This window comes from Pavona decussata, unplaced genomic scaffold, assembly GCF_977016875.1.
Source record: "Pavona decussata unplaced genomic scaffold, jaPavDecu1.1 SCAFFOLD_92, whole genome shotgun sequence".
NCBI lineage: Eukaryota > Metazoa > Cnidaria > Anthozoa > Scleractinia > Agariciidae > Pavona > Pavona decussata.
The window spans coordinates 2647195-2660564 of record NW_028145509.1 but is presented as its reverse complement, the minus strand read 5'-3'; the positions used below and the strand labels follow the sequence as shown (position 1 = coordinate 2660564).

The following is a 13370-nucleotide window of genomic DNA, read 5'->3' as shown; positions in this document are numbered from 1 at the left end:
ATCGATAGCAGTTGATGTAATTAAATAACCTAGACTTGTAACTACTAATCGGCCATTGATTAGTAGATGCCACTTGATGTCATTGAATTAAACTAACAAGAATCTATTGATATATAGAGTGTGTGCACGGCCGCCATGTTGGAGGACTAAAACAATAGAAGATATTTGCATAAAAATAGAATATATTTCCCAAAGGAAAATCATTGAATTGTTTCGGTCCTCCAACATGGCCGTCGTGCACACACTCTATAAATGGATTGATAGATTGCCTATCGTAGATTTTCATCGATTGTCCATCCAAGGGATATATAGCTACTGGTTCTACCATGCAGTTCCCAAAATTTAACTGGAAACCCTTGTTGATCATGATCTGCTTTACTTTTTAATTTGATTACGTTTCTTGTCAGTTCCGATATAGCAGATATTTAGTTGCTACACGTGTCATAAAGTTTACATTTTTTTTAATTGTGCCCTAGTGTTCCTTATTGTGTTGATATGTATATGAATATACAATTCTTGTAATTGCAAGTTATAGTTATAAAGTACAAGCTAAGCAACTTTATTAATTTCTTCACGGTCATGTTTAAACGTTGGCACCTTGAATTTGAGAGGGTGGTGTCAGATATCGAAGAATTTCCACAGGAAAGGAGAGTGGCACCCCTCTCTCAGTTTAATACCACTGCAACTGTTTAAACTACCATTGAACTTGACCACAACTTTCAGTAACTGCATTAAAAATATTAACGTCACGTCTACGAAATCAACCAAAGCTCCTCATATCCTGAGCGCTTTGATCGAAATAAAACATGGTCTAAATTTCACACAGGTATTTGACCAGCAGATACTTATAAATTCCATGGCAGGGATCTCCGTTGAAGAATGTATTAGTTGGGTTTAGTTCGCAGCTTATTTCACCATGACACTTCTCCTGCACGCGTTGGAGGGATGTCTGGGCACGGCAGTTAGTCTGTCTCAGTTGTTGGGGGAGTCTGTGGTGTGAACACGTATAGTTATCCAGCCTTCCAAAGTTCGCGAACAAGATTTGTATTTTGCCTCCGGCGTTACAGCTTATCTGCTGTCGGCTACGCTCACAGATTATGGCTATCTTTGTTAGTTCTGCAGCATAGTAGTAGAAAGGTACAGGTCATTGGAGCAATTGCGAGGTAATAATAATAATAATAATATTACATCAAACTTTAACATTTTTCTTTTACATGGCAATTCCTGTAAAAAAAAAAAAAATACGCTATTATTCCCTACATTTTAAGCCCAATTTCGAGAGAGCAGGATTATGTCAGGTTATTATCAACCTTGTCTTGGTCATCATCATCATCATCATCATCATCATCATCATCATCATCATCGTCGTCGTCATCATCATCATCATCACCATAATAGTCATCATCATCAATTATGATCACGATTATTATATCTATACGCTGATCTATTAAAGCCAACATCGTTTTACTCCCTTAACATTAAACGCAATGCCGTGAACACACTTGATTTCTTTTCCCTTAAAATAAGCTGAAAACAACGGCTTCTACACTACCTTTACAACCATAGAGTTCCACCCTCATTGATATGTGGCCATGCCAAGCTGTTGGTAGAAAACGGATGTAACGTGCCCTGATTGGTTGTTTGAGATCGTGAGTAACGATGCTGTCCCGGTCTATGTTTCCATTGAATTCCTAAATCAGCAAAATAGGACTTAACTCTCGCGGAACATTTTATTGAATCATGGTTCTTCAAAGAAACATTAGCCGTCTTTCCTTGCTACAACAGTAAAAAAAATGTTTGTGACGTTGAGCGTCTCATGAGAAAATCAAGCGATCTGTCAGTGATCAACGGATTATTTGATAATGGTTATCAACATGACCCAAAATCAAGAATTCCGACACCAGAAAAATCTGATGTGTTGTGTTATTGGATCTGCTCTGACGAAGAGCTAACGCTCGAAACGTCGGTGGCCAATTTACCCTTACCAAACATTCGCGTCTACTCCCCACTGACGCATCACCACAGTTTCTTTAAAAACCAACCACCTTAAGATGGATTTCCACTGTCGTGTAAATTTTACTTGCGTACAGACAAATTTAGCTCGCTTTATTTACGTAAACAAAATAAGAAGCGACGTATGAACGGATTGCGTAAACGTAAAAAGTTGAGCACCGTCAACTTTTTACGTTTACGCACGCGGCTCATACATCGCGTCTTATTTTATTTACGTTATTAAAGCCAGCTGAATTAACTTTTGTACGCGCGTAAGATTTACGTGACAATGGAAATCCATCTTCAGGTATTTTAACCTTACTTTTTTTTTGCGAACATGTATATTGCACTACTTGTGACGTCATTTCCTGGAATTTAAATGTGTGTTACATCCTCATACGTACGCGACAGTGCCGAAAGGTACTCTGGCAATTACCCAATAAATTTCAACAACAGCTCAGAATTCATAATGCCTCGACCGTACGCCCAAGACTTGAGATGGCGAGCAATATGGATTCTAAGTTGTTGTTGAAATTTATTGGGTAATTCCCAGAGTACCTTTCGGCACTGTCGACAACCTTTGTCGAAACAGCTGTATGCCATGAAAGGTTAGCGTGGGATGGAAGTGGACACTGTTTATAGAACATGTCTTTTGCTACTTACATGGGTAAAGATTATAAAATAGCATTTTTTATCTGAACGTTTTAATTAAATTCTTTGTGATGGTTAAAATTAGTTAGCGTTGTCTGAGTAAAAGGAGCGCGTGTATAAAGTTGCTTTTGAAATGATGTTATGCGGCCTGTAATTCTTTTAAAATACAGAACTTCTATATACATGTCAAGTTAAAAGGACGTTTAACGTATTAAATATTTCTAACTCGCCTTGGCCGCGCTTTTCCCATGTTCCCTGTAGTACGAAAAGTTTACTCCATCGTTAATTCTGTACTGCAGTTTGTACTTTGTTACCCACTGGCTGTGACGGACACTCCACTGGCCATTATAATTTCGTCCTTGCGTTGCTACACGTGTCACAATTGTTTGCTGATTACCCAGATCAACTTGCAGCCACTGATTGCCATCACGTGTTCCAGCTGCCCAAGATCCTGATTTGGCTCCAGTTTCCTTAAAGTTCAATCTTCCCTGCGATGCGGCATGATTGTCATTGTACTGAGAAGAGGCAGTGATTTCTGTCTCTGCTATTGCTCCACTTTCCATGCCGAGAGCCTTGTGGCATTCTAGATGTTTTAAACAGCAACAAATAATAATAATAATAATAATAATAATAATAATAGTAATAATAATAATAATAATAATAATAATAATAATAATAATAATAATAATAATAATAATAATAATAATAAATGTGATTATAAGATAGGTAAAACGCCTCAATCTGCCTTTAAACTGCTTACAACCGTGACCGTTTCAGCACGACGAAAAGCACGATCAATGGGCAAGACCTCATTTTTAAGATCATGAGTAGCTTCGTTTAAATAACGAAAACATGCTCTCAAGTAAGGTAGTTCTTCAACTCGTCCATTAACTTCTCTTAGAAAGTGGTAAGGAATATGGAATATAAATGGAGAAATATATTCGAACTTTTAATACCCCGGACTGTGCTCCAAACCCACTGTCGAGATTCTGAATTTTGCAAGACTTACAGCTGTTAGTACTGAAGAACACAGAATTTACTCAAAACCTACTAATTTGTTAGTTGTAAAAGTTGACCAGTGTGTAATATGATGAATTGCAATCAAAAGCTATTCACAACACCAAAAGAGGAGCCTGAAGGTTAGACTTTATTTACAAGGATATGCATGTACACGATGCGAAGTCCTAATCTCTTGGGGTTATAATAAATACTGGTGAATACTCCTTCTCCACTCTCTTTTCGGCGCAAAAAAGCAAGGTGCAACTTCCCACCCTCTTACCTGCCTGTGCTTAAAATGAGCAGATACGCGTTCCATCTCTTCGAAAGGAGCAAATCAATTTTCCCATATGTAAATGAAATGAGCGCGAGTAGTGAGTGTTGAAAAAAAAAAAAAGATTGTGCTGTTATTAATTTTGATGAACAAGTTCACTGGTAATCGACAACAGTGGTCATCGATATAGCAAGACTTTAAAAGGACGGTGCCTACTTTTCTTACTGCGCATATGTTCTGCGCATCTTGAGTCGAGACTCCTATGGGTGGTGCCTACTTATACAGGGATATTTTTGCGCGGTTTAAAACTATGCAGAGCAATCAAAACTTACCTAGTGCTCTTGGTATCCAAAAAGAAAATTTGGGTGAATCATGCGTTTTTCAGAGATAACAAAGCTTCAATTTGGAAAAAAATAAAAAATAAAAAACGCCATACATTGCTTTGTATTTTACTGTTGTTTTTAGTTATTGTTGCCTCATTATCTCCAAAAAAAGCGTGGTAACCCCTTTTTTTTGTATTTCTACAGCCCTTGCTAAGATCTAATTTCCCCGCAAAGTCATAATCCACACAAAAATACTTCATTATTAGTAGGCACCGTCCTTAACTTTTTAGATTCCCTATGGAACACACTATAGACTGGAAAAAGACGCCTTTTATTTATTTATTTATTTATTTATTTATTTATTTTTATTATTATTTTTTTTTGTGGCATGTACCATGTACTTAGTTTATTGAACAGCTAAATCAACTCAGATGTTTGGCAGAACAATCTGTAAAAAAAGGTTCTGGTGATACGTCATCACTTAATTGTAAGTGAATCTGTTTCAAGTGTAATTAATGGTAAACTTCAGTTATTCAGGATGATGTTGCTCTAAATTGGAAAACAAAAGTCACTTATAATTGCAAGATGGCCACCGTACGCAATGCATTTTTTTTTGCTGGATGACGCGTAGAATAGGATGGTATATTGTGAATTTTAAGCCAGGTGTATTTGCCGTTGGATTATCTAACATGAAGTTACCTTTATTACACCTTTCTCCTGAATAACCTTTTTTGCAGACGCATCTGAAGCCTTTGTTAGTGAACCCAACTTGACACAGAAAATTGTTTCCAGGGCAAGGATTACCGTGACAAAAATTCTGAAAGCAAAATGGGAGGGTACATTAGCGGATAAATATCTACTTTTACCGATGACCAGAATTGCCAGAAATTACTTACGAACAATAAAACGCTGCTTTTGTCTGTTTGTTACTAAGATCGAATTACCATTATCAGAGGATGTCGTTAGCATTTCAAGTGATATGATATGGGCTATTCTCTTTCAGACGGAGAAAGTAATTTTATCGAGTTGGGGCAGAAAGGTTCATAGGGTATAACTTAGTACCGTATTATCGGTTCTCATAGCTCACAGAAAGACGAAACACCAAAAAAGCACACCTCAACTCCATAGTAAATGTAACCATGTCTTTCCTCCAGAGCAGAGTGTGATGGACTTTCATCGGTGACATTGTTTAACTCGCACATCTGTTGTCCATCATCTGCTGGTCCCACATTGATGGACACGCAGTTTGGCTCGAAATAACACTTCACTCGGCAGCCACCTTCATCGGCCACTCTCTCAGTTCTAATCACGTTACCCGGAAGTGCTTTATCTTTTAGCGGTTCGATGAATATTAATACTCGGTCGTATTCTGTTGCGAGCACTGCAACTGAAATAAGTGCACGTTGTTAGTTTTATATTTGAGCGATTGATGGTTCCATGATGATGAACCTAAGATGGCCGCCATTTGAATATCGTGGCATAATGGCTCATGATACATCATTTAAAGTTTTATGCCGTTGCACACCATCATAGGAAACATCTATAGACGTACTATTTATCCTTAAAGTGTCACTGTGATAGCTTTAATAGTCGCGACGTTGTGCTTCGCCACAAAAAAACGAAAGAGGGCCTGTTCTAGATAGGGTTAAGGGAGGGTACAAGGTGAATGGTGACACACTTGGTCTTTTTGTTTTACACCGTCCCGTTATGCGTTAAATTGCAATGGAATTACGATGGTTAAGGAAGCAGCAAACTCTGTACAAATAACAGTGAAAACAACATAATAATACACTTTATTTAGAGAGGGTGGTACCGAATAGTTGAGGTAACTAATAAACTTGTGGCCCTCTATCTAAATAAAGTCTCACAAAACTAATACAATGTAATAGGAAGTGTACATAGAAATGTGAGAGCTAAAAATACAATGTATGTCAAATTCTAACATGACTATCAATAAAACTAAAAATATCCATCTGATAAGAAGACAAATTATTAATAAAAATAAAACATAACTTGAAAGCAAATAATGAATCAAATGTTAACCTATAAAATGATGTAGTTTCTGTTGTACATTAAAAAGGTTGTTCCTATAATTGTTCTTAAAAGGTGCTAATGACACAGAATTCCTGAGTTCTAGACTTAAGCTGTTCCAAAGTTGACAAATAGTAACTGCGAATGATCTACCGCCTTTAGTCATACGATTAAATCTTAGACAAATAAATTTAGTGTTGCTGTATCTTGTAGAACGATTGCGTTTGAATTTGAATTTGAAATTTTATAATAATAATAATAATAATAATAATAATAATAATAATAATAATAATAATAATAATAATAATAATAATAATAATAGTAATAATAATGAAAAGTGTTATTGCAATCTGTCTCAGAGAGTAGGACCATGGAAAATAACTATTTATTGTTCTTGCAAATGATCGTTTCTTTGTATCTTAAATGTATTAAAAGCAAACATTATGGAACCCATAATGTTATTTATGTCGCGACATGGTGCCCACGTGATAACCCGTTGAGGTCATCGGTGCTAGGTACCAAAATTGCGTAAAGTCTAACCAATAAGGTGTTAGGGCGGTTCTGACGAGGTATATAGTCAAGATTCCTTGAAAAAAGCGTCCTTCCTTCCCTTGCCATCAGTGTGTTCATATCAAGGACAAGTTTTTCCCTCACAAACCTAGTCAGGCAAGTTATCACTTTGGATATTCCTGTTTTTAATTGTAGCATTTCCCCCGTTTTTGGGCATTGGTGTTTATTCTCGAGTAGTTCCCTTTTTGGTTTGTATCGTGGCTTTTGTATCTTGGCGAGATGGCGCCCACTCGTGTTTTCATCCTCGGGCATTCTTTTATCCACCGCCTGCGGTCGTTTCTTATTGCAAAGTATAGTCTTGCTTTCCTGACTGATTTTCACTTGGTTGATGATCTCGTTATGAGATATGGCGAGGGACCGGAGGGAGAACAATAGCTAAGACTATTCAACACGTCCTTGGGGTCGTTGAGTTTCTTGCCCTGATATCGTAATTTTACAGCTCAGGACTAACGACTTGGCTTTCCTTTCCGCCGTTGAGACTAGTTCAGCGATCGAGGACCTTGCGCGGTTGATGTTTGAGTCTTACGGTGTCCAATTTATATGTGTATGTCCTATTTCAAGGTGCGACCAGTGGAGTTCAGTCATGGGCTGCTCCATCGCTCTTTCCGTACCTCTATCTTAATTTTGTATTTGAACACTTTACTGAGTACATCCTTTTTGGGGGCGTGCCCGCCAGCCAAGTGGGTCAGACAATTGGGCTGTCATTTGGTTGGCATCGGCACTTTTTTCACCCTTTCCAATTTCACCCTGACTGTGTTTCACATAGGGGGGACAATGACCAGCCACTGCTTTCATCATTTTCTTAATTTAATTTAATTTAATTTTTATTTTATTTTAATTTTGTTTCCTTTCATGATTTGTTTCTGGACGCTCATTAAGACCGTTCAGACATGGGCTGCGGCTCCTTAGAGTTGTCATTTTTTCTATTATTCTCCATGTAGCTATATTTTGTTTTTGGACGTTCTGTGAGGCCGTCCAGACAAGGGCTGCGTTCCTCACAGTCGTCATTTTGTTCGCAAACCGTGCGCTCTGTGTTTTTTCGGTCAGTTTGTATTGTCTATTTTTCCTGTGGGGCTCAGCCACAGTGGGTGGCTTGTGGCGTTGTTTTTCGCCCCACGTTTGTTAATTAAGTTTAAACCGTTTACATTTATTGCGGTGTTGTCAGTTTTACCCTTAATAAACCTGCCACATCCGTGGCCAGATTTATCCAACACAGTTGTATGGTTTCAGTACTCTCGGCTGCGTGGGACTTACCAAAGTAATTTATCACAGAGCTCACGTTTAGCGATCTTTAGCTAGTCTAACAGGCAAATGTCGCGACATAAAAGCAAACATTTTGGAACCCATAATGTTATTTATGTCGCGACATGGTGCCCGCGTGATAACCCGTTGAGGTCATCGGTGCTAGGTACCAAGATTGCGTAAAGTCTAACCAATAAGGTGTTAGGACGGTTCTGACGAGGTTTATAGTCAAGATTCCTTGAAAAAAGCGTCCTTCCTTCCCTTGCCATCAGTGTGTTCATATCAAGGACAAGTTTTTTCCCGCCCCCTCCCCTTTCGCCAGCCAACGGGTTATTACTGTTTCTTTGTCTACTAGTCAATATATATTAGTGGCGTTGTTTTTCGCCCCATGTTTGTTAATTAAGTTTAAACCGTTTACATTTATTGCGGTGTTGTCAGTTTTACCCTTAATAAACCTGCCACATCCGTGGCCAGATTTATCCAACACAGTTGTGTGGTTTCAGTACTCTCGGTTGCGTGGGACTTACCAAAGTAATTTATCACGCTGCTCACGTTTGGCGATCTTTAGCTAGTCTAACAGGCAAATGTCGCGACATAAATGCGATTTGTGGATGGAAGTGGTATCCTGTCTTTTTCATGTAGCTTCCTTGTTTCTTTTATAATATTGCAAATATGTTTAATTATATGTAATTATATATTCCCTCTCGGAAACCTGTGATAATAAAGTTTTTTTTTAATTTACAGTTTGCCCAAAGCCTAAAATCCGGCCGAATACTGGTAATCTCTCTTTTTAACGAGGCTTGAAAGGGTTTCTAGCCTCGTGTGCACGCGTACCCAACCCACGCCATAGCTAAGGTGTAGCGTCAGCTGAATGAATCAAAATGTTGATCGAAAGTCGCCCGCGCAGAACGCTGGTAGTTAAAATACAGAAAATCGCGTGAACCGGAAATAATAAGCAGCAGGAAACATTTGTTTTTATCTCAAAAATTTGCTCGGTGTCACATCTTGATATTTTTGCATGCATGCTATATTCAGTATGCCACTTCAAATAGAAAAGTTTAGGAGAGTTTATCTAGTAGAAATTTTTGTAGGTGAAAAAATGCCTTTTTTGAAATAACGCAATATCTACTAGATAACTTTTTGTCATATTTCCGAAGGAGTTAAATAATTAATTATTATAAGGGCGTTTTCCAACAAAGAAAGAAAACCAGTAGGTCACCAACTGAGTTTTTGAAATATTTAGCAAAAAACTGAAAGTTAGAAGTCCTTTTTGTCGAGCTGACCTGTTGGCATAGTAACCACAATAACATCGAGCTACCTTTTAGGGTATTGTCCAACTGGTGGGAATTGTTATGGGAAAAAATACTTTTCGCCGATTTGAACGAACGAAAATCGGTCAAGCCTTAAAAACAAAAACTAATATGATAATCTTAATATTTTCTGTTTCGATCCATTTTGTTGTTTAAGACTGTTGATCTATTTGTCGGGAAGCGTCTCGCATGGGAACTTGCGTCCCATTCGCGCTCTCCCGTTTTGAAAATGTCCGATATTTTTTTTCTTATTTCTTCTTCTTTTCTCTGTGTTATGTTTCCCAATGAAGCTGATAAACTTAACTAAACTAAACTAGATTGTTTGTTTAGAAAATTATTTTATTGTCTATTCAGTGTGTTACTTAAAAAGAAAAGCTAGTGGCAAATTCACTATTCATGATGCCCGAAATTTAACACTGTGGTCACCTGATGGACATAATATTGCCGGGAACCGACTAGACCAATTGTCAGTGATAAACACTTAGCTATCCATCATAATGAGTTTTTGAAGGTAGGAATAGCACACGCAAGCTCTCTCGATCGATCGACAACAAAAACAAAGCAATCTTGTTCTCCAGTGGAAGAGTGCGTTTTTTGCAAATAAAAATGATGATGATAATAGAAGGCTAATATAAAAAGGGCCGAGCTATCCTCGAAAGCTCATATTTTTTTCTAGTCTGTGAGAAAGCCGTTGACCAGTATCCAATAGTTAGAAATTCACCAGAAAAAAAAGAAAAAAAAAACTTACCAGCTGCATACACTAATGTACCTAATCCAAATGAAATCCACCCAAGGAAAACAACGGTGCTGGGAGACCGCAACATGTTTCTAAGTTGCCTGTAAGTCGTTTAACCTAAGGTTTTCCTATCAGGTGTAAAATTAACAAAATAACTGGCAAAACGTTAATTCTTATACTCTTTCAATGTATGTAAATTAAAAACAAAAACATTCCTGTTTTACTTCCCGAAAGTTGTTAATAATTCATTAAAAGAAAACGAATGAAATCATCTACGTGAAGAAGAATTGAATATGTGATCGGCTAATTACCACTAAAAAAAGATCGTGGACGTTTGAGAATGTGTTTACAAAGCTAAAAACGCGTTGTTGGCAGTCATTTGCCTCATCCTCGGTTTAACACATAAGTCACGTAAAACAAAAGCAAACAAAGTTGTAAATGGAAGGATAACAATATTGTGCTAGGCAACCAAAGGTAACAAAACAAATAAAACAATGTCTCCGGTTTTTGCATCGTGCGCCGTCTAAAGATTTGGAAGTTGGTTTGAAGAAACTTGAAGAGGCCTAGTTTTTTTTTAACCAAAGTAGAGTTTTATTCAGTTTGGTTAAAGAATGTATGGTTCTCAGGTGACGCTTTAGTAGCTATAATTGCCTGAAATATTAACTTTCAGTCACAGTGCCGCTCCAGGCACTCTAAGACAACCGGCGATAAATAAAAAAAAAAAAACGGTTCAAACGAGTTCTGCCCGTTCTAGCCTTCGTACATGTTCTGTCCGCTCTCGCCGGCTTAAGCCTGGTTCTCATTTGCGGCCGACAAACCTGCTACAAAACCTCTGACACCGACAGGGATACTGCTGAACATCATCCATCGACATAATTAGCAAGATATCTCAGGTCTTTATCGCTTACGCTCTTGAATTCGCACGCATGCCGAGGCTATAAAATCATGTAGTGAGAAATAATTTGGTGATACCAAGGTGGTAAAATCTATGCAAGAATTAATTAAAGTTCATAATGACAGCAGTAAACAATTATACAAAAGTGTCTTCACTGGGGCTGAAAGTGAATATTGCCGACAGTTATGTCACAAGTAGTGCAGGGCATATGAGAACCAGGCTTTAATGGAACACTCCGCTCCGTTTTTGGCATATTATTTTCACGTATAAAGCTTAAATTATCACCAGTCAATAATTCACTGGACTAGCTATTTTGTTATTCCCTTGCCAGTTTTCATTTAATTTGTCTTTTTTGCCATTCATGAGTGCAGATGCGTTTATGTCAGTGATTATGCAGGTGGAATCCCTGATATTACGATAAATTTCCAAATAATTAAAATCGTCGAAACTTTCAGAAAGAAATTTGTGGCTGATTCCTTTGGTACCTTAGGGGAATTCAGAGGGAATGGCATGTAATAATGGAAACGGTGTCTGAAACTTACACGAAACGCTTCATATCGACCTATACTGAATAACAAAAGACAAATATAACACACAAACGGGTTCAGTTGTGCAATTGTCCTTCAAAAATCGTTTTTTCTAATTTATTTTCCTTCCAATTTCGAAACATTTATCTCCTCCACCCATCCAAATCCTTACGATTTGTTATTACACAACTGTCTAGCTGCGAAGCTCAAACAACGTGACGTTAGCCCAAACATTACAAAGATGAAGTAAACATTCGTAGAGCTCCAACGTTAACGTGGGGAAATTTCACTGAGGTTTTTGTTTATTCTTTTTGCAGGTGTGTTGGCTTTTTTTTAAAGGATAGCGGTTCTTACTCGATCCTTCCACTCTCTTAAAGCCCCGCACAATGTCACGATCGATAGCACCAGACAAAAATGTAGTTCATTAGCTTTTTGGGGGGTTTCTGATCAAAGACTCGACAGCTAGAGTGCAGAATAATAAGCAGCCGCCAAACAGAAGAGTAAAGTATTTTATTGAAACAGTGAAATTTATTTTTTATCTCAAATGCTAAACTCTTTGATTTGAACGTGAATCTGGTGTGGAAGAGCTACTTGTGTGCGAGAATAATTAATTAAATCAAGGTCCAGTTTGTAAACTACGACGAGTGTAAAAGTTTAATTTAATTGTTTCCAGGTCTAGGACCTGGGTAAAGCAATATTTTCGAAAGGAGTCAAAGTTAATTCCTTGTTTGTTTGTTTTTTCCTGTGTGGTAGAAAAAGATGCATGAGGCCCATGCCTGATCTGATGTGTCTTGTCTTTTATTTCTTCTTGGAATATCCCCCCATCGCCCACTATACGCAAGGACACGTACGTGTTTATTTGCTCAATTTGTTGTGGTGGCATTGGACGATTCAAAACAGCTTAAAGTGCCCCTAACCCTTCAATTTGTGTTCTTTTGGTAGATTTCCATATCTGTGAAGAACTCAATTTCGAAAATGTTTTTTAGAAATATTGAATCCTTTTTTTTTACGGGCGCTAAAAGTTACTGAAATTTTTAAATTTTTGCGCGCTTTAAGCCCCGCTGGGCAAATTTTTGTCTCGTGGGCTCATTAAGAACGAGCCAATGAGAAGCGTCCGATATTTGACACTTTCTTAGCTGTGACGTAACAAAAGGACACCAGAAGGATTCAGAAGGAATCTTATGCATGCTGATTCCATTTTCTACATTTCGAGAGTTGCTGCATCCAAAAACCACACATTTTTCAACCATTTTCTCTGTTTACAATTGAAGCATTACCGCGAATCTTCGGATATTTTTGAAAGGTTGTCCTTTTCTTACGTCACGCTCCATCTTTGGCCGAGTGGGGGACTAATGCGAACGATAGGTGAAAATATCGACAAGACTGCAGTTACCGCGAATCTTCGGATATTTTTGAAAGGTTGTCCTTTTCTTACGTCACGCTCCATCTTTGGCCGAGTGGGGGACTAATGCGAACGATAGGTGAAAATATCGACAAGACTGCCTTCACTTCTAGCGCTCGTAAAAAAAAGGATTCAATATTTCTCAAAATTTTTTTCGAAAATGAGTTCTTGAAAGACATGGAAATCTACCAAAAGAAAACAAATTGAAGGGTTAGGGGCACTTTAAATCTCGAATTGGCAGTTTTGACCGCGCTTTGACTTGACAACTTGGTGTTGATGAAAATGTTTGATCAAAAGCTTGCTTAGAATGACAGCATATTGGAACACCTAATCTGCAGGCGTGTACTTTTGTATTTGTAAATTATACCCAAAGCGACATCCATTTTTCTCAATCTTCAGATTTTTTAATAAATATAAATTT

At 37.7% G+C, this 13370-nt stretch overlaps 1 protein-coding gene across 1 annotated transcript; it reads right to left on the bottom strand.

The window, feature by feature from the left end:
* Window positions 1-10350, bottom strand: LOC146473863 (uncharacterized). The gene is made up of 6 exons (XM_085117930.1): window positions 10138-10350; window positions 5352-5623; window positions 4936-5053; window positions 2874-3226; window positions 1553-1691; window positions 1-1116 (listed from the first exon to the last, which is right to left on the bottom strand). The coding sequence occupies exons 1-6, from the start codon at window positions 10211-10213 to the stop codon at window positions 812-814; spliced, it is 1263 nt and encodes a 420-aa protein (XP_084974056.1). The 5' UTR covers window positions 10214-10350; the 3' UTR covers window positions 1-811.
* Window positions 10351-13370: the final 3020 nt, after the last annotated feature.